This window comes from Diplotaxodon limnothrissa, linkage group LG1 (assembly GCF_057381915.1).
Source record: "Diplotaxodon limnothrissa isolate DT_005_m linkage group LG1, D_limnothrissa_male_GT1.1, whole genome shotgun sequence".
In the NCBI taxonomy this organism is placed as follows: Eukaryota; Metazoa; Chordata; class Actinopteri; order Cichliformes; family Cichlidae; genus Diplotaxodon; species Diplotaxodon limnothrissa.
The window spans coordinates 15,775,247-15,794,911 of NC_140596.1; the positions used below are offsets into that span (position 1 = coordinate 15,775,247).

The 19,665-nt window shown below is 40.4% G+C and overlaps 1 protein-coding gene across 2 annotated transcripts; it reads right to left on the minus strand.

Annotated features, from left to right (window-relative positions):
• Nucleotides 1-387: 387 nt before the first annotated feature.
• On the minus strand, nt 388-18,475 carry cenpf (centromere protein F). Of its 2 annotated transcripts, none has more exons than XM_085353538.1 (37): nt 18,314-18,475; nt 18,047-18,172; nt 17,614-17,684; nt 17,377-17,513; nt 16,966-17,057; nt 16,612-16,885; nt 16,304-16,506; nt 16,091-16,216; nt 15,858-15,986; nt 15,368-15,490; nt 15,118-15,253; nt 14,891-15,020; nt 14,520-14,799; nt 14,092-14,298; nt 13,450-13,658; nt 12,807-12,936; nt 12,042-12,320; nt 11,330-11,917; nt 11,015-11,188; nt 9,994-10,898; nt 9,690-9,883; nt 9,469-9,595; nt 9,242-9,380; nt 8,946-9,057; nt 8,495-8,748; nt 8,309-8,417; nt 7,984-8,189; nt 7,511-7,729; nt 7,051-7,194; nt 6,760-6,949; nt 6,561-6,658; nt 6,432-6,473; nt 5,180-6,307; nt 3,429-3,558; nt 2,216-2,920; nt 1,885-1,994; nt 388-534 (listed from the first exon to the last, which is right to left on the minus strand). In XM_085353538.1, exons 1-37 carry the CDS (start codon nt 18,473-18,475, stop codon nt 388-390), a joined length of 8,535 nt encoding a protein of 2,844 aa, XP_085209664.1. The 2 variants fall into 2 exon arrangements, with proteins under 2 accessions (XP_085209664.1, XP_085209658.1); XM_085353532.1 differs by having other exon boundaries at nt 9,469-9,604.
• Between the last annotated feature and the right edge of the window lie 1,190 nt (nt 18,476-19,665).

Here is a 19,665-nt window from a genome sequence, read left to right on the forward strand (position 1 = left end):
TGAGAAAACTGTTAGGAAGATAAAAAGGGAAGACGATATGACAGGAATGAACATTTCTACAAAGACAATCAGTGCATGTGTACATATTAAACTGCCTCGACACCTTACTGGAGTTAGTGCTTTGTTTTCTTGAGCAACCTGAAGAGAACAACACCTAGGAAGTAATTTAATGTTATAAAGTTCTGGCAGAAAAACATTTACCAGCAAATGTGACTCACAGCCCCGCAAACCCAAAAGGAAAAGTGCATTTTAGGAAGGAGTACACCTTTAAAATAAACATGTCTTTAAAGATCCGTGTAACTTTACAAACATGGATCGTTAACATTTTGTGACGTACATGTGTGTGTTTCTAAGTGGAAGGCTGTGTACGTGCAAGTCCAGGCTGATCTACTGAACGTGACAGTTGTCTCCTTGCTGTGTTTGCTCTCTTAGTTGTTTTTCTGGTGTCTTCCGAGAACTCGGGGAACACTTCCTGTTGGCGGTGTCTGTTGCCATAGCAGCAGAGGGACTCTGCAGAGGTATGGGCCCCAAACCCTGAGAGGGAAAAAAAAAGTAGACGACAGATGAAAGAGTGAATAAGTGAATCAGAAAGTAGGATTTATGCTGCAGGACGATTCCATGAAAAACAAGCGAGTGGCTCCCATTTGTGTGTTAAAAGTGATTAGACTGAAAATTATTGACAGAGAAGGAATCAAAGTTAGAAGACACACTGATCAAAACGTAAAGACGACTTTTATATGTCATAACGTATTTTGAGCAGCCACCTATCCCAATGGTGGCATCATTTTTTAGAAATTGTGACTTATTACAATGCATGCTTCTATTACTGTGTTGCTAACATAAAATGGGTGCAGATTCGTTTAAAACTATGTTATTTCCCACGATACTAACAGATATAATAGTGCTTACAGAAGAAATTGTGCTATAATGAAAATGTGTTTTCAAATGGTTACTCTTTGAATGTGTGTAAAATTGATTTGGTTCCATTTTTTTTTTTTTTTAAGAGCTTGAATGTGTTTTTCAGTTATGAGCTGAAAGTACTGGAAAAAAATGATCTGAATAAAAAAAGCACCAAATGTCATCCCACTCCTTCAAGGGGCTATAACTCAGTAAATTTCCATAATATGAAGGTAAAATTTGACATGGCCTCATTAAACATACCAAATATATAAAGGGTGGGAACTTAATTCAGATTCAGTTGATTTCATATGGTATGACCCTCGAGTCACACTTCAGTTACTCTGATACTGTGGTGTACAGCAGAGGTTCAGTAAAGCAGGGGAAATCCTTTCGCTTTTAACAATTTGACCTGAAATCTTTACAGTCTTTTAATCTCCTGCTGCTTCACTGACCTGACGTGATGTGACAACAACTTGAAGGAGACGAGGGGGGCCGGACATTCTGTGGCCATATTAGGGGCCACTGCAACCTAAATTATACACATAATGACCCTTGGTGGAAGATTCTTGTTTCTCCCACTCTGGCCTCCCTGTCCACTTTCTTGGATGCCAATGATGTCAGTAGAAATGACACACAAAGTTTAAATTTGCTTTTTTTTTAAAAAAATCCATCATTACATTTTGTTCTTTATTAACTGTGACATACACACTGTATCTAAAAGTTCAGCTGATGTCCGACAATTAGAGGTTCTTACAGCTCCTCACAGATAATAAGCTGCAGTGCCGAACACCTTTCACATTATTCATCACATTATTCAACTTTGCCTGTTTACAGTGCATTAATATACCATGTGGCGTCAATACCAGAGTAGAGACACAATAAAGTGCCCATTGAGAGTATGGCTTGTGAAACTAACTAAAGGAAACAAGTAGCAAAAAACGCGCTGTGTCTGTAAAAAAATAAAGAGATTCCTGCATTACTCACCTTGCCATCAGATGCAGTTTGTTTGGCAGCCAGCCGAGGGCTGCAGCGCCTCACTGTGGTTCTCCTGATGATGAAAGGACTGGCCTCCCCCAGAGGAATATCAGCAAAACCTAAGGAACAAATAATGATTTTATTTCACTGCACAGAGAATAAATGTATACATGAATATTGATTTTTGTTTCTGTTGTGTAACTGCACCTGTGCTTACTCAGCTAATTGAAAGAGACACACGCAGACACACACACTCACAAACTGATGGTGGTGTATTTAAATACAAGGATAAAGCTGTAGGATCTCTGTAACAAAGCAGAGCACACTTTCAGCCACTAACCTCTCTGTACCAACTCAGGAAGTCCCTCTGGTCTGAACTCTTCATCTTCCTGTTCAGGTCTTGATTTGGGTGTGGTCGTGGCGTTGGCTTTGATCCTCTTTGTCACATTGTGTAGGGCCTCCTGGGCGCTGTCTCGAGTGCTGATTTCACAGTGACCTCGTTTCCCTGAGCCCGGGGGAGATCTCTGAGTAGTCGAAGGAGCAATGTTTTCGGTATTGTCGTCGATTTTTATTTCCTGATGTCTGGTGGAAGACTTCCTCCCTGAACGCTGGCGGCCTTCGGTGCTGCTGGAGTGGCTGTCATTAGCATTTTGGCTAGCACCAATCAGCTCCAGTCGGGTTTTCAAAGCCTCGTTGGTCTTTTCCAGTTTGTGAACCTCAAGCATCAGGCTGCAGTATTTCTCCATGCTCTCATCTGCCTCTTTGCTTTTCTCTTCCAGAAGTTTGTTCACTTCTTCCAACTCAGTCTTCATCTCCTCCAGCTCTTTAACCTTCTCCTCTAATTCCTTTCTCTTTCCATCAAGTGCAGCACTAAGTTTGTTCACCTCTTGGTCTTTTTCTTGAGACGCCATCAATCTTTCTTCAGCCTCCGTCATCTTCTGCTCCAAGGCTGACTTTAGGTTTTCCACTTCTTCCTTTAGTTTCTCTGCATCCTTCCTCAGCTGGGTCAGCTCAGTCGGCCCTTCCTCACTGCTCTTCCCTGCCCCTGAAACATAAATGTACCCCATATTCAAAACAAAACAAAACACTTCATGAAAATTGTCAGAAAAGAAAGTAACATGAAAGTGAAATCTTCACTGTGATAACCTTAACAAATATTAAAACAAGCTTTAAAACTTGTTGGCATTTAAGTTAATATAAGCAAAAAAAGGCTGTCAGTAGCACAGATAATTACACCTTTGAACTACAGCCTACCAACAACAGACTTAAAAACAGATTCAAACAGCCAGAGTTTCATAGGTCATACACTTAAGAAACAATCCATCACCTCGAGACATCGACTAATCTGCATATACACACAAAACAGATGAGGCAAAAAGTGTTAAGAGTTCAATTCAAGCCATTAAACAGGAATAAAAAGGACTGCTATAATAAAATCAAAAACTGCATTTAACTTTAAGGGTTTGATCAATGTAAGGACAACTTAATCTGACAATAAAAGGCTGAACACATAACAGAAAACACAAAGGTAAATCTGTTAAATGGATGCACACCTGAGCCGTTTAACATCATTTCCTTCTCCTGCTCCAGCTGTTTGCAGGTCTTCATCCAAAGACTCATCTTGCTCAGGGCAGAGTTTTTGTCTTTAGTCAGACGAGCTGCACGCGATGTTAGCTCTGAGACCTGGAGGGGACGGAGAGATTGAGGCAAAGAAAAATTATTTTCATATGCAGTGTTATCATACAAATGTCAGTTCCAAACATTTTTGGCTCATCTTTTTCATACAATACTGGATATTTTAGATTTAAAAACTGACATCTGCTGAGTGATTGCAAACCTGTCTGGACAGAGAGTTGTATTTTAGATAAGGGTGGGAATTTAACGTGTTAATTGCAATTAATTAATTTTTTAAAAAAAAATAAAGCGTTAACAAAAATTGATGCATTTAATCACACTTGCGTTCCAAGCAAAGGGGAACTTTTGTCAATGCACAATTTCCTGGTATACCAATTACACTGATACACACAGCTAGCTAGTGTGTTGCTAGGATTGATTGGAAGAAAATTTCAAGACTACTCAATGGAAGCCTTGATAAAAGCATGGTTTTGTGCCAACTGTACAAAAAGAAGTTCTTCGGTTATGGTACCATCTTAATGCACAACATGTTACAGCGGGCACAAAAACTGTGGGAGCTGTTAGCGCTACCAGTTCGAGTACCAACAAAAGGTGTTGCCAGCCCAAACTTGATGAAATGACTGGCTTTAGGGCCAAAATTAGTAAGTCAACATCAGACAAACTTACAAACTCTCTTGCAAAATGGATTGCTTTGGACTGTAGACCACTATCAGTGGTAGAAGATAGGGAGATAGAAAATGTGCTACAGATTCAGATAAGGAAGCCCTGAGTTTGTACAGAGCAGAATCCACCATCAGCGAGACAGACTCCCCGCTGCAGTGGTGGTCCAGTCGAGCAGGGACCCACCCACAGCTGTCTGTCCTGGCCTGCACGTATTTGATTAGTCCTGCCACTTCTGTCCCATGTGACAGACTGTTCTTACTTGCAGGTCACATAGTAACAAAAAAGAGAGCTGCCTTGGGCTCTGAAAATGTGAACAGGCTAGTTTGTCTAAGTAACTGGCTGAAAGAGACGGACATTTAATAAGCATATTGTGAGTCCAATAAGTTTGTAATTTTTTGCACTAAAATGTTGGAGGATGATCACACTGTTTTAGCCCAATGTACAAAATAATTTTTTCTAAGATTACTCAGAGTTTAAAAGGTAAAGCTGTTCAAATAAGCTTTTATGTTTCTGTGCTGTTTTGTTAAGAAGAGAAACTGCACTTTATGTTGAAATTAATATTATTATTTAAAGACAATACCATTTTGAAAATGTACTTAAAATAACACTTTATTTTTAAGTCTGCTAAATTTTGGCCAGGGATGTTTTTTTTTCTCAGTTTTGCAGTGAAATGCAGTTTAAATGCTTTCCCCCCCCCCATAAATTAAAAGAGCTTGAGTTTACAATATTCATGTCCATGTCTATTATTTATTCTGTTTCCCATTAAAAACCCTTTAAAATTACAATAACATTTGCACTTTGGGGCAAATTTTCTTGTGCGATTAAATGTGATTAATTAATTACGAAGCCTCTAATTAATTCGATTAATTATTTTAATCGAGCCCCACCCCCTTTTTTTTTAGAGTGTTTCAACCTCTAAAAAAGGAGCATAGAGTGAGTACTACCAGTCCTTTTTTCTTCCATTTTATTGTGACCTAAATAAATCTGGGTATTTCTCTCCATATACCTGTTCACTGAGTTGTGAGATGGACACTTTGTGTGTTTCCAGCTCCTTCTCCATGGAGGTCACTGCTGTCTTAAGATGCTCGTGCTCTTCTGCGAGTTTCTCCTTCTCTTGTTCCAGTGAAAGCAGAGCTGAAGACAGGTTCTTTTTCTCTTCTTCCATCAAAGACACAGAAGACTTCAGTTCCTGTTTTTCAGCTTCTATCTTTTGCTTTTCCTCCTCCTCTCTCTCCTTCTCTTGATTTAAGAAAGAGAGCTTTTGCTGCAAGTCGTGCTTCTCTTTATCTAACAAGGAGAGACTCGACTGAAGCTCTTCTCTCTCGCTGGCTAACGCACTTCTCCCCTGATCTAATCTCTCCTTTTCATCTTCTACAGATAACAGAGAGGAGCGCAGCTTATCTCTCTCTTGTTCTAATGATAAAAGAGCTGTGCGCAGTTCTTCTTTTTCCTGTACAAGTCGTCCATTTTCTCCCTCGATCTGTTCTTTCTCTGCCATAACAGAGGAGACGGATCTTTCCAAGGCCTGCTTAAGATCTCTGTCCTCCTCCTTCTCCTTTTCTAAAACCTCCATCTTGTCCTCAGTAGTTTTTATGAGTGTTTTAAGCTCTTGTATTTCTTCTTCCAGAGCTTCAGTTTGGGTCCTCAGGCTGTTTCTTTCTGTCTCCCACTCCTCTCCATGAGAGCGGAGCTTCTCTCCTTCTGTCTGTGACTCCTGTAGTGAACTCAGCAGATGTTTTTTCTCCTCCTCTAACTGCACCAGGAGAGCCTGCATCCTCTCTTTCTCTACTTCCCCTTCTGTGCCCTTTTGTTCAAGTGAAATTTCTCTTTGCCGAGAGGCTTCCAGCTGTGCTTGAAGGTCATCCAACACTCTAATCTGTCTCTCTGCTTCCCCTTTCATCTCTTTCTCCAGTTCTTCTAATCTGCATTTCTGTCTTTCCTCTTCCTCCTTTCTTTCTGCCTCTGCCTTCTCCAGTCCTCTCTCCAGCTCCTCCTTAGCTGCCTTCAGTTCCTTGATTTCTCTGTTTTTTATTTCCAGCTGTCTCTCCATGTGTTCTTTCTCAGACCTCAAACTTTCCAGAGTGGTAGAGAGCTCTGAGATTTTCGCACTAAGCTCTTTTTTCTCTTCCTCCACCTGAAGCAAGAAAGACAAAGGCAGGAGAAGCAGATTAACAGTCTGTTTGGATTGCAGTCACATTTTATAATTAGAAGACAAAAATCATCACAGATAGAGGGAAAAAGTCTTAATACAAGGTTACCATTCTCCTTTCCTCCTCCAGCTCAGCTTTAGCCATTTCCGCCTGCGGGAGAGCGCAGCAGAATCGGATTCTGAGTCAGCATCAGTAAGATATAATCATAATTTTTTGACTGTTTGTGAGACTAAATACCTGCAGCACTGCTTCTTCTAAACTTTGCTCTACATCTTCCTTCTCTCGCTCCAGGGAATCAATGCGATCTTGCAGTGAGTCAGACTTTCTCTGGGCGGCTGCAAGGATATAGTCACATTTAGACAAAACATAACAAAACTGTGGAGGTTATATAATTTACACTTTTCTTTCCATCAGGAACAAAAGTGTTAAGAGTCACCTTTAAGGAGCTCTCCCATCTTCTTTTTCTTCCTCTCATCCGACTCAATGCGGACTTGGAGTTTTTCGATACCAGTTCTCATCTGCTGGACCTCATCTTGGGTGGAATTCAGGCGAGAGGCAATCTCTCCTTTCTCTAATAAAGACGACTCTAAAGACTGGGAAAGGCGAAACACTTCTCCCTCTAAAGCCTGAGGTGGGAATCAGGAAAAACAAGTGGAGTTATGACCAAATGCTTTTGACTCCACTTCCCACATACAGGGACATACTTCATAATACACTTCCTCCTCACCTTTATCTTTCCAGCCATGGACTCTGTGTTTTGACTGGAGGAACTGTGGTCCTCCTTTATCTGGTTAAGATGGCCAATCAGCTCCTCTCTTTCTCCACAGTGCTGGGAGATTGTCCGCTCTAGCTCTTTAACTTGCTCCACCAGCTTCATGTGAAGGAAAATAGATGAAGTTTTAGTAGGAAACAACAAAAAACACAACAAACAAGCCCCCCCCCAAAAAAAAATCTGTTTAAAAGAAAAGTAATTTAACATATCGTAAGTTTCATAAGGATCTAGCATAAATCAGACCTGGGAATCTATTCAAAACTACAGGAGGATTAGGTGATCATTGCTTTGATCTGATTCAGCTGGCTAAAGCAAGTCTTGTCACTGTTAGATGCATCCATATAAGTCAAAAGTCGTAACTGGGGCGTAACCATGTCTAACCAGTCTCCCCTTCTGTGGAAATTTCCATGTGTACCTGTTGCCTCTCTGTCCTCAGTTTGTCTGTGTTGCTTTGCAGGGCTTCATACTCCTTCCTTCCTGCTCTGATGTCATCCTCCAGGATGGAAATGAGGTTTCTTGTGTCACAATTATTTTTCTCCAGACTGTGAACTTTCTCCCTCCAGTGGCTCAAGGATTGGCTCAACTCATCTCGCTCTTCAGTGCAAGACACCAGTTCAGATCTCAGCTGAGTTGTCTGCAGATATAAGATTTATAAGTACCTTTGGGTATTCTGCAAGATGAAAGCTTACAACAACAGAAGACAACAAGCTTACAACAGAACATAGACCAAAGCTTTGGTCTATATTTCTGTACAAGGGGAAACTGAAGGGGATTTGAGAGCAAATTCTGTTTTAGTTTATTTTATTTTATTGGTCCCCAAAAGGTTCACATAAATTTGGCCTTTAAATACACAGTATTGTGTTGTTTTAGCTTGCAGGCTTTGCTCACCTCAGTAATGAGTGTTTCTATCTTTTGCTCCATGCCTGAAAAAGTCCTCCTCTGAGTCTCCATCTCACCCTTCAGTCTGGCCCCCTCAGCCTGCATAGTCTCCAGTTCAGACTCCATTCCCAGGATGTGCTGTTCCAGGTTAGCTTTCTCCGAGCGAACCCTCTTAAGCTCGCTCTCTTGCTGAAGAAACTTCTCATCCCATCCACCTACAGAACCAAGCAAAAACAACCTTTAATCTAATAGCATGACCTTAAATGGAAACTCTCAGGGGTATCTTTACTTCTGAGAGTTGTGGTGATTTTTCTAATATAAAGTAAAAAGAAACCTTTGGCCATCTCAAGTCCTTCCAGCATCTCCATAACATCAGTCAGCTGGCACTTAGTGGTTTGTAGCTGTAGAGTTAAAGTTTCCTTCTCCTCGGACAGCTGGGTCAGCTAAATATGAGCACATGGTATTAACGTAAAAGAAACACAAAAAACTGGTTCCATTATTTGACAAATCTTCATCCTACCTCATGAGAAAGATTTTTCTTTGAATCCAAAGCAATTTTCAGCTGACAGGATGCACTGTGGGCTTCTTCCTCGGCAGCATGAACTTTCTGCTCCAGGTTTTGAACCTGGACTTCCAGTTCAGAGGTCAGCTCCTTTCTCAGTTCCAGGTCAGAGCTCAGCAGGTCGAACTCTGAGCGCAGAGTCTCAAGTTCCTTTTCTTGTTTTCTGATCATTTCCTTGTAACGTTCGAGTTCATCATTTACCAGGGATGACTCTGTTGATGGACAGATGTGTCTGAATGCCATTTGAATATTTATATTCAGCCTAAGCTGAATAAGCATTTGTTATTTTATTCCATAAACAAAAGAAAAATGCATTCAAATAAGGACAAACCTAAATGAAGTATGAACTCAATGCAAAACAATAAATAATAAATAAACAAAACAGTTTTTAGATATTTGATTTACTCACCAAACGATTTTGTGTCTCTTTTCTCACTGAAGGAGGAAGGTTGTGGAGACACGTCATGGATTACAGACTCATCTACAAGAACATCTCTGGAGTTGGAGCTTTCTTCAGAAACCTGTACAAAATAAATAAAAATAATGAAAACATTGCTCCATTATGAACCTCATGTATTCCCAAAGAAATTAACAATTTTCCTAACAATCTGAATATACAACAGACAACGAATACAACATATTAACAAAGATTAATGATGTACCATGCACGACTGAAGGAAAAGTGACTATTACAGCGGTTTTAACCTGTTCAGGAAGTAGCTGCTCCTCCTCATTCGTCTTCGTTTCCTCTACATCTGCTACAAACGCCTCCCCATCCTCCTCTGACTGTTCCTGCGTCACCTCCTGCTTGGTGGTGTCCACCTTAAAGACCAGCTTGACCTCGCTAACATGACAGAGGGGAGGTTAGCTTTGTTTTTCATTGCATACAAACAGTCAACACAAAACAGAAGGCGGCATAAAACTCACTGCACCTGAAAGCATCAGCAAATTCAGTCGGTTCAGACACCATAAGTTCCTCCTCTACTGGAAGGGACTCCGAACTGGTGCAGAGGCTTGAATTAACTGCTGGTTCTACCTGACTCTCGGCTGCTGCTTCAGCTGGGTAAACTAAACAGATAAATATAAATATATGTACTCAAGGAAAGTGGAAATCTGTTTTTTATGAAGGAAAAAAAAACATTTCCTCACTCACCATCAGTTTCTGCCTCCTCCATGTTGTTTCTGTCTGCTGGGCTCTTGAATTCTGACAGCTGCTGAATGAGGCTGTGCTGCTGGCCCACTTGTTCCAGCAGTGATTCATACTGTTGCTTAAACACAGTCAGCTCCTTCTGCAAGCCCGCCAGCTTCTGGTGCAGTTCAGCCTGCTCTGCTGTAAACCACTCGCTCCTGTGATACAAAATAAAACACACTGTGATTTCAGCCATTATATAGATAGCAGAGCAAACAGCTAAAAAGCTAATACAAACTTCAAAGCAGACACAGCCATGTAGACATACTGCTCTTTATTCGTCGCCTCAGTCCTCTCCTCCATCAGCTCAAGCTGCTCCTTCAGTCTCTGGCGCTCCTGTTCTGAGGTCAGCAGGGAGTGCTGGATGCACTCGCTCTCCTCTCTGAGAGAAGCAACCTCATCTCCATGGCCCTTTATGAGTTCCTGTAACTGCAGCTTCTCCTCAGTTATTTGATTCACATTAGACTGTAGTTTGATGTTTTCTTCAGAGAGTTGATTATAGCTCAATTCCAGCTGAACCTTTTCCTCTACTACTTGATTCAATTTAGTAACCAGGTCATTTTTCTCAGAAGTTAATGCATGCAGTTCATCTGCAAGTTGAACGTTTTCTTCATTCGTCTTTTTCAGGATATCATCTAACTGGGCTTTTGCTTCAGTGAGCTGACTAAGGGCAGATTCAGCCTCATGTTTCCGAGCAGTTATTTCATTAATCTTGGCTTCTGTTTGCTGCTTTTCCTCAGTTACCTGTTCAATATTAGACTGCAGTTGTTTGTTCTCCTCAGACAGTGCGTCTACAGTGACTTCGAGCAGTTTCTTTTCTGCATTTACGTGCACCATTTCACCTTCGACTTGCTCTTTGTCGTTCATTAGCTGTTTCAGAGAAGTCTCGAGGTTGTTTTTCTCCTGGAGAAGCTGATTTAGACTGCTCTCTTTGTCCTGAATGGTTTCCCCGAGAGTTGTCTCCAGCTTTTCGTTGTCTTGTGTCATCTGACTGAGTTTAGCCTCTAATGTAGCAACACTCTCTTCCAGTTCGTGACGTCGGATAGCTTCCTCTTCCATACGAGTTATTTCACAGGTTCTCTCAAATAACTCCTCCTTAGCTGTGACATACTTTGACTCCAAGAGAGAGTTCTGCGACTGGACCTCATCTAAGCGGGCTTCCAAGACAGAGACCTGAAAATAGAGCCGCTGATTAGTGAAAGCATGCTGATGACAAAGACAGAAGACAACAGTGAATCAGCAAACACTGTGTGTGAGTGAAGCACTTTTGAGAAGAACAATTATCCAACCTGGGCTCTGCCCTCATCCAGCATGGCCTCCATTTCAGACATCTGGGTCTGGCTCTGAGCAAGCATGGCCTCCAGTGACTCTATAGTTCCTTTAAGCTGCTCCACCTGACTGTCAAAGGAGGTCATGGCTGTCTCGTTGTCCTCCAAGTCCATCTGGAGCATCTCTAGCTGAACCTTAATTGTTTGGAGGGGGATAATTAATAACTCAGAACATGCAACTAAAAGATTTGCTACACTATCCAACAGTACACTTCCTTTGTGTCTAAGAATATTGTAATAAACAAGAACATAAACAGGAACACATTTGGAACCAACCTTGATTTTATTCATGGCGACCACCTTCTCCTTCAGGAGTTCTGAGGTTTTGGTCTGTTCTGCCTCAGCTTTATTCAGCTTTTCCTTCAGATCTTTTATGGTGCTGTCTCTCTCTTCCAGGCCGCGTGACGCTGCAGACAGAGTCGCCTTCATGGTCCGGATCTCCTCCCGACGTGAACTCGACTCTGCTTTGGCAGCACTGACTGATTTCTTTGTGGCTTCGAGCTGTTCGTCAAGGCTCTTTTCTTTTTTGAGGAAGTTTTCAATCTCCAAAGCGTGACGCTCTAACTCTTTACCCATCTTCTCTGTGAGATCTTTTACTTCATTCTCCAAAGCAGAGATAAGATTCATCTTCTCGGCCAGAGTGCTCTCCAGGTTAGACTTAATTTCTATAGTGGAGGAGTGATTCTCCTCAAGAGCTTGTAGTGACTTCTTAAGGTCAGTGTTGGACTGAGTGGCTACATCCAGTTCATTCTTCAAGACGGGAAGCTTCTCCGCTGCATCTTTGTTCACATCGACCTTTTCTTCTAAGGATGAAATCTGCTCCAGGAGGCTGCTGATCTTCTCGGTCTGACTGTGCTGAATGATCTTAATTAAAAAGGTTTCATTTATATTTGGTAAGAAAAAATAGGCAAGTAAATAAATTAATTATGAACATAATTAAAATATCCGCACATAACCAGACAACAAAGCAAAGATTTTTAGATTTTACCTTTGATTCTTTCTTCAAATCTTGAATTTCATTTTCCAGCTCGGCTTTTTGTTTCTCCACAGACGATATCTGAACTTCAGCTTCTCTGAGCTGCTTCTCCTTCTTCTCTGTTTGTTTCCGCTGATCACTGAGATCCATTTCTAATTGTTTGAGTTCTTCTGATTTTTTGTTGTACATCCGAATTTGTTCCTCTTCCTGCTCTGTCATTGTCTTAATTTGTTTCTGCAGCTCTGCTCCCAGTTGCTCCTGGACCTTCAGGAACTGCTCTAAGGAACTGATCTAAGAGGAAGAAGAAGAGGAGGACAATTAATTTAAAAAAGCAGTAACAACACAATTACACCAAATGCTCAGCAAAGTTTTTATAGTGATTAAATGTACTACTAAATGTAGGACAGCAAAAACTACTTAATATCTCAACATATGCAGAAATATATCAGAGCATCACCTAAAGCCTCATAACTGGATTTCACGCAACTACTTCCTGTCCATACAGTGGATACAGACACCAGTTGGACGGTGGTTTGAGTTCAGGCCTGTTGATATGGCAAAGTATCCTTTCCAAAGTGACAAGATAAAAATAACCCAAAAAGCAACCAAAGGTAGACTAGCACAGGTCAGATTTTACTCTAGAGAAGTCTTATTTTCCTGTTTAATTCTCCTGCACTTTTCAGTTTCCCAACTTTATTCACTTATTGAAGTAAAAGTTTGAGAATAAATAGAAGTCTCTTAAAAAAAAGCTTCCACTGCAGTTTAACTAAAGCAGACCTGGTTTTTGGTGAGCAGCAGCTCCTGCTGGGCCTCCTCTAACTGCAGCTTGATGTGCTCAGTCTCTTCAGCCTTTGCTGAAACACGTTCTTCACACTGCTTTAGGAAGTCTGCCTTCTCCTCTGCTAACCTAAGTGAAATTACAAATCAAAGACAGAGAATAGACATTAAAACCAAAGCTCAGCTGATATTGTCAGCAGTTACTGGACATTCCATATGGAATGGGCGTTAATGAATATATATATATATATATATATATATATATATATATATATAAAGAACATTTATTTGTTGTTGATTCAGGACATAATGCTGAAAAAATGCAGGTAGATGGTGTCAACACAGCTTGTCCAGAAAAGCAGCTCTGACTCAGTGTTTTGCACTCTGACCACCTGTAGCATGGTACATATCACAACTGAGCAGATGGAAGGTATGAGTCAAACAGTGTTTTCATGTCTTCATGCAACTTGCTTCTAAAAACAGTGTTGGAAAGTTAATATGCCACGACGTACATTGCTGTCTTTCTCACAATGTTTTCTTCGATCTTATACCAAAGCTAAGACAGGACATAATGTGTCATTCCACAGCTCTACCTTATTTCAATTATCATAGTTTTTACCAATATTGCACGAAAAACTCCCACCTGGCATTTTGCTCCTCCTGCTGTGCAATTGTCTGAGCAAGGCTTTCCCTCAGCTGGCTGATCTCAGCCCTCCCCAGCTCTACCAGCTGCTCTTTGGAGCGGACCAGATCACAGGTTGCCTTGTGCTCATCCTGCAGGTCGGTGTTCATCCTCTCAGCGAGTTCGGCTCGAGTGATTTCCTTCTGCAAACGCAACTCCAGATCTTTGACCTAGTTAAGTTATTAAAAAATGAAATCGTATTAAGAAAGAGAGATTCAGCAAGTGCTGACAATGGATTTTACTAGTTTATGTACTCCTTTATATCGAGTACAGTTATTAGAATTACTAATAATTAGAAAAAACATTTATTAGAAAAACTAATAAAAAAAACTTTATGGGTTTGCTGTGTTGTTACCAGAACGAAAATATGAAGCACGGTGCATAGCACATCAGTGGATTACAAAAGAGAGAGATACGCTATATTTTTGTATTACCACTTTCAAAATTTCACTTTCCTATAGAACATTTCTCGTAAAAATGGAGCCTAAGAAGCAGCTTTCATTAGGGGTCGGATGTTTGTCCATGATTTATTCCAATAATGGTTGCTAATGAAATTGAAATAAATATTTTAAAGACTATAAAAAATAAATAACTATAAGTCACCTGTGCTTCAAGCTGAGCCACCTGCACTCCTATGTTCTCCAAGTCTTTAGCATGTTTCTGTCCAGCCTCAGAGAACTGAGACTGAAGCTCCTTGTACTGATGCGCCTTCTCCTCCAGATCTGTGCACTTGTTGAGGAGTTCTCCCTTCAGGGAATCAATGTGAGCAGACAGACTGGCCTTTTCTCCCTCTACACACGTGAGCTTCTTCTGCAGTAATGAAAGAAAACGTATTCAGGGTGAGGGATAATCTACTTCAAGGCTGCTGCTACAGTAGATTTTGTACTGTGGTTATTCTTGACACTAAGTAAAAAATTAGTTTAATTAAAGCTATTTATCAGAATATCAGCAAAAAACTTAATTCTGACACCAGGCAATCGAATTTTCTACTTTTCAGTTAAAACAAGAGTCTAGAAACCACTGCTCCTTACCTGAAGTTCATCATTAGCCTCGTTTAGGGAGCCCAGACTACTCTCCAAGCTGGTAATTTTGTCTGCGAACTCCTTTTGCACAGCTTCAGTTTCATTAATTAAGCTCTCCTTCTCATTCTTCCAGTCCAGCAGAGCTTGATGTTCTCGTTTCAGTTCCTTACATTCATTCTGACTCGCAGAGAGGTTGGATTTCAACTCTTGGCTCTCCTTCTCTAGCACCGTCACCCTGTTGCTCAGCCTCTCTGACTCTTGTTTCTGTTTCTGGAGTTCATTCTGAGATCTACAGTGAAATTAAATATTTACAAGGATTAATAACAAAATGTATTATTCCTACTCCACAATGCTGATTATGAAAATGAAATGATGATTACCTGTCATTTCTGGTCTCTGCATCAGAAAGTGTTTTCTTTAAGTTTTCCTGTTCACGTGCTGAAGTCTGAGCCTGCTGCTCCAGTTTACACTGAAGTTTCTTCAGCTCCTCTGCCTGCCCTTCAGATTTAGCTAAAGATCCAAAAGACAAATCAGTTTAAGATTAAAATAACCTCAGATTAATTCTCAAGACTAACCGCTACTTCTGACATCCCTAAAACAAATTTACCTTTGAGATCATCTAGCAGTCCCTGGGTACGTTTGAGGCTCTGGTTTGAACTCTTCTTCTCTTCTTCCAGCTGAGAGAGGCGCCTGTTGCTCTGGTCCAACTGGACAGTCATACTGTTCTTCTCTTTCTGCAGCTCCTGGAGGGATGAAGAAATGAGTGGATAACATGAATCCATGCCCTACAATGATGAGAAGTGCACTAAAAGCAGAACTGCAAATTCACAATTACAGCAAACGGATTTTCAGCCCACCTCCATTTTCTTGCGGAGGTCCTGCTCTTTGGTCTGACAGGCCTGAAGGCTTTGTTCTGACCTCAGCAGCTTCTGTTTCTGCTCCTCCATCTCCTTCTCCATCTGCTTCTTCTGGAAGCACATCTAAAAAGGAGCAGTGTGATACAAATTAAGGTCAAGGCAATTAAGATACATTAAATACTTTTCCTCTAGGGTTGTGGCTTTCGCTCCTCTCTGAAAGCCTAAACACACTCAGGATGTGGTGGGTTTTTTTCATTACACATCTTTTTGTTAACTTAAAAACTGACTACTAAAAATACAACTAAAAACAAAATTAAAGTTGCATCTTCAGCAGTTCATCAAATGCACAACATTCACAAAGTCAGTGAGCACTAATTTTACACGACTCACACTTATAAAAAGATTTTAATTAGGCCTCGTCCAACAAAATCACCAAGTAGAAATGCTTTAATCTTTTAATAAATGTGCTGGTGCGATGTTACAAATCTACCTTCTCCATGTCTGCCTGCAGTATGTTGTGGTCTTTTTTGGCCTGTTGGATCTCTTGGGTCAGCTTGGTTCTGGTCTGGTTTAGCTGCTGATCCAAAGCATGATGGGAACTCTGCAGCTGGGCAAGTTCCTACACAAAATATAACAGGTACGAACACAATTCATAAACCAAATTCTAAAAACTTCATTATTAATAAAAATCTTAAAAGACTAAAATATTTCCCACTGTTGTACCTTCTGACTGTCTCTCTCTTGGTCCTTGAGTTTCTGCTCCAGTGCCCGTCTGCAGCTTTCAGCATTGTGCCTCTGGCAACTCATCTCCTCAGTGACTTGTTTTAGTTTCTGCTCAACCGATGAACACTAAAAACAACTCAAATCATTAGACAACTTTGCTAGTGATTAACTTGTGCTCTTTACTGCTAAGCAGAATAAAATAATGTCGCCTACCTTGGACTCGACCTGCTGGTGTCGGTCTGTGGCCTGACTCAGCTCGTGTTTGGCCTTGGTCAGGTCTCTGTCCCGCTCGCTGAGGTCTTTGCGGGCCTGGTTCAGCTGCGTTTGAAGGTCCTGCAGTTTGGACGCTTGGTTACGAATTTCCTTCTCCTGATTGGCTAAGTTCCTCTCTAGTTCTGACACATGGCCACGCAGCTCTGTTAAAAGAACAACAACCACAAAAAAAGAAGTGTAAAGCAAAAGTTACTAAACACCGAACAATACCCAACATACTAATTATAAAATACTTTATAACAAAATACCTTGGTTCAAAGTCTTTAGCTGCTCCATCTGTTGAGAGGATCCACTGGGACTCGGTGCTGCTCTGGAAGAGCTCATCCGCTGGCTGGGTTTGATCGGCGTCTCCTCATGGGCGTCCCAAAGGGATGTCCCTCGCCTCTTTAGAGGTGTTTCCATTATGTCCTGAGACTGGCGGCGATGGGCAGAATCCTGCTGTTGCCATGGGAAAATGGAAGACCCGGCTTGTCGGGCAGCAATGTCCTTGTGACTTACACTGACTGAAGACTGATTCAACAGCTAGAGAAGATGAGAAATATTAAAACTACTAAGAAATAAATGCTCATAATTATAAAAATAGATTTATTTATAGCACTTACTTTGACCTGCAAGACTTTGAGTTCACTTTCCAGTCTTTTTCTTTCTTCTACCTCTTGGTTGTATTTCTCCTGCAGCTCCTCTAGTCTATTATCTATGGAAGACACACAATTCAAATCCAAAGTAAACTTATTCAGTCATTTAGAAAACAGTGACTCCTTAACAGATGGAGCTTAAAAAAAAAAGACGTCTGAATGCAAAAATGATTCTATATACATTTTTAGAGACAGAGACACTCTAGAAATAACTGCGATAAGCCTACACATGAACACAGAAATGTATATTAAAAGAAAAGTGAGAAAAGTCTGTAAATCAAATGTTTACTTGCTTATAAATAAATAAATAAATAAATAAATAAATAAGAACACAGAATGAATTGCAGACTCCCTGAAGATAAAAACACATTTTAATACCATGCTGTCTGTAGGCTGGGATCGATGCTGGTGTCTGAAAACTCTTCTGTGGAGTGGCGTAGGTCTGCAGCTCACAGGAGGAGGATGACAGTGAGGAAGAGCCAGCAGGCTGGGAACGATCCAGTTCATTTTTGTGCCTGAGCAGATATAAGGTGCTCATCAAGGTCTTGATAAATCACTGAATTTATCACTCTGAGTCATACAACAGCACAGAGAGAGACGCATAACTGAACTCACTTCTTGAGCTCCTGTTCGAGTCGTTCAATGGTTTTTCTGCAGGAGTTAAGCTGACCTTCCAGGTAGCTCACCTACGTTTAGGAAGACAATTCAGTTAGACAAAAACATTAGTTGGATATCAGGCTTGTGAGCTTGTCACTTGAGTACCATTTATGCAAATCTGTACTCCCAAGCTGAAAAATAAATAATTCCTCCGTAACATAAGTTGTTTTTAAAGTTTTATCTTCAGATATAACTTGCTCACAAATAAAAAGGGCGGGACACACTAACAGGAAAACACACTTCAATATGAGCGTCTGTAATTATACATGTGATGAACAGTGGCTATTAACTAACACCTTTCAGCTTTACTGTTGAATACATGTTAATCTAGATCTGAAACTAGGTTTATCCTGCAATGATCAAATGCTTCTTCCTCTCATCAGAAACTGACCTGCTGTTCTTTGACTCCAAGATCATGTACAACCTTTTGCCGAGCTTTCTCTAGAGAGTCACATGACTCTAATAAAGACTGGTTTTCTCTCTTCAAAGCAGACGTCTCTGTACGTTCACTGTCCACCTGGAGAAATAGACTCATATGAGTAGGAGAAGTATTTCTCAAGCTTATTTTAAATGTTTTGATTGGGTATCTTTTCAAATAGATGTGTCAGTTTGTTTCTCACAAAACACATTTGTTCAAGCACTTCTGATAAATGTTGACCTTTTGCTTTTGTTTTTGGAGTGCAGCTTCTAAGGAGTCCAACTGAAACTGCTTTTGTGTCTTCTCCTTCTTCAGTTTATCCAGCTGGACTTCCATCTCCTGGATCTTCTGCAGGGCTTTCCCTGGAAGTCCATCCTTCCACTCCTCCACCGCCCAGCTCATGGTTTAACCTTACTAAAACATATATCCATTTATATAAAAGTAATGAATTGATGACGAGCTGATAAATATACCTAGTTTAAAATTTAAAAACATTTTTAGGGAATCAAGGACTGATACTGGCCTAGCTGACTGCCCTATAAGTAAATAATAATATTTACTGGCAGTGACCAATGATCAGATCAACAAATGTTTGCTAATCAATATTTATCTTCCTTCGGTACATATAACAATAATAGCAATATACAAAGAAGAAAAAGCATCAGTTTAGACACGAAAAAGGCTAAATGTCCATTTTAAACATTGGTAGTGCCACAGAAATTCACACTATGCTTTGTTATGCAGACATAATGAAACGTTTTCGTCTTCAGTGTGAACAGACAGTTCACATGAGGCTAAAGTCCCTTCAAAGCTGTGTCTTCTATCAACGCTGACAGTCAAAGCAACTAAGTGTAGCTATAACTACGTAAAGTTAACCTCAGATTTTATAACAAGAAATGAGTATTAATAGTTATACCGGTGAAAAGAAAATTACAGCCCATCATCTGACCTGAGCAGGTTTTAGTTTAATATTAAAGATTAGCTAGCTAGAAGCTACTTTACAGAGTTTACGTAGTAAATGATGCCCGATTAAATTACTGAATACAACCACAAAACACGTATTAGAAGTCAATTTATTTAAAAGCTGGATATGATCAAAACATAGCTTAGTTTCTGTTTAACGTTAGCTTTCTGAAGAGCATGCTCTCAGCAAATATGACATCGATATATATTTTTTATTTAAATCGTAAATTATCCAGACAGGGGCTAAAGATTAGTGCAGATTCTATATTAGTATATTAGACAGTTAACTCGAAATTGAAATAAATCACATAGCAGTAACGACTCAGGCTGGCTGCACTTACTTTGGGCGCGATGCTCCTTTATCAAATTCTCCTACTGTTTGGGTCGCTCTCGTTGAAAAATTCAAAATTCAACAGAGGAAACGGCAAGCCGCGAAGCTCCATGTCGATTGGCTGTCTGTTACGTCGTCAGCTGCGCCACGAACGCGGATTGGTTCGCTACTCTTTGTGTCCACAGCGACACCAAGTAGTAGGAGTTTGTAAATACTCACTAAGCGCACGTCCCACTCGTGTGTAAAATACACCTCTTAGCATGAAACACTTTTTTTGTTTTTGTTTTTGTTTTTACTT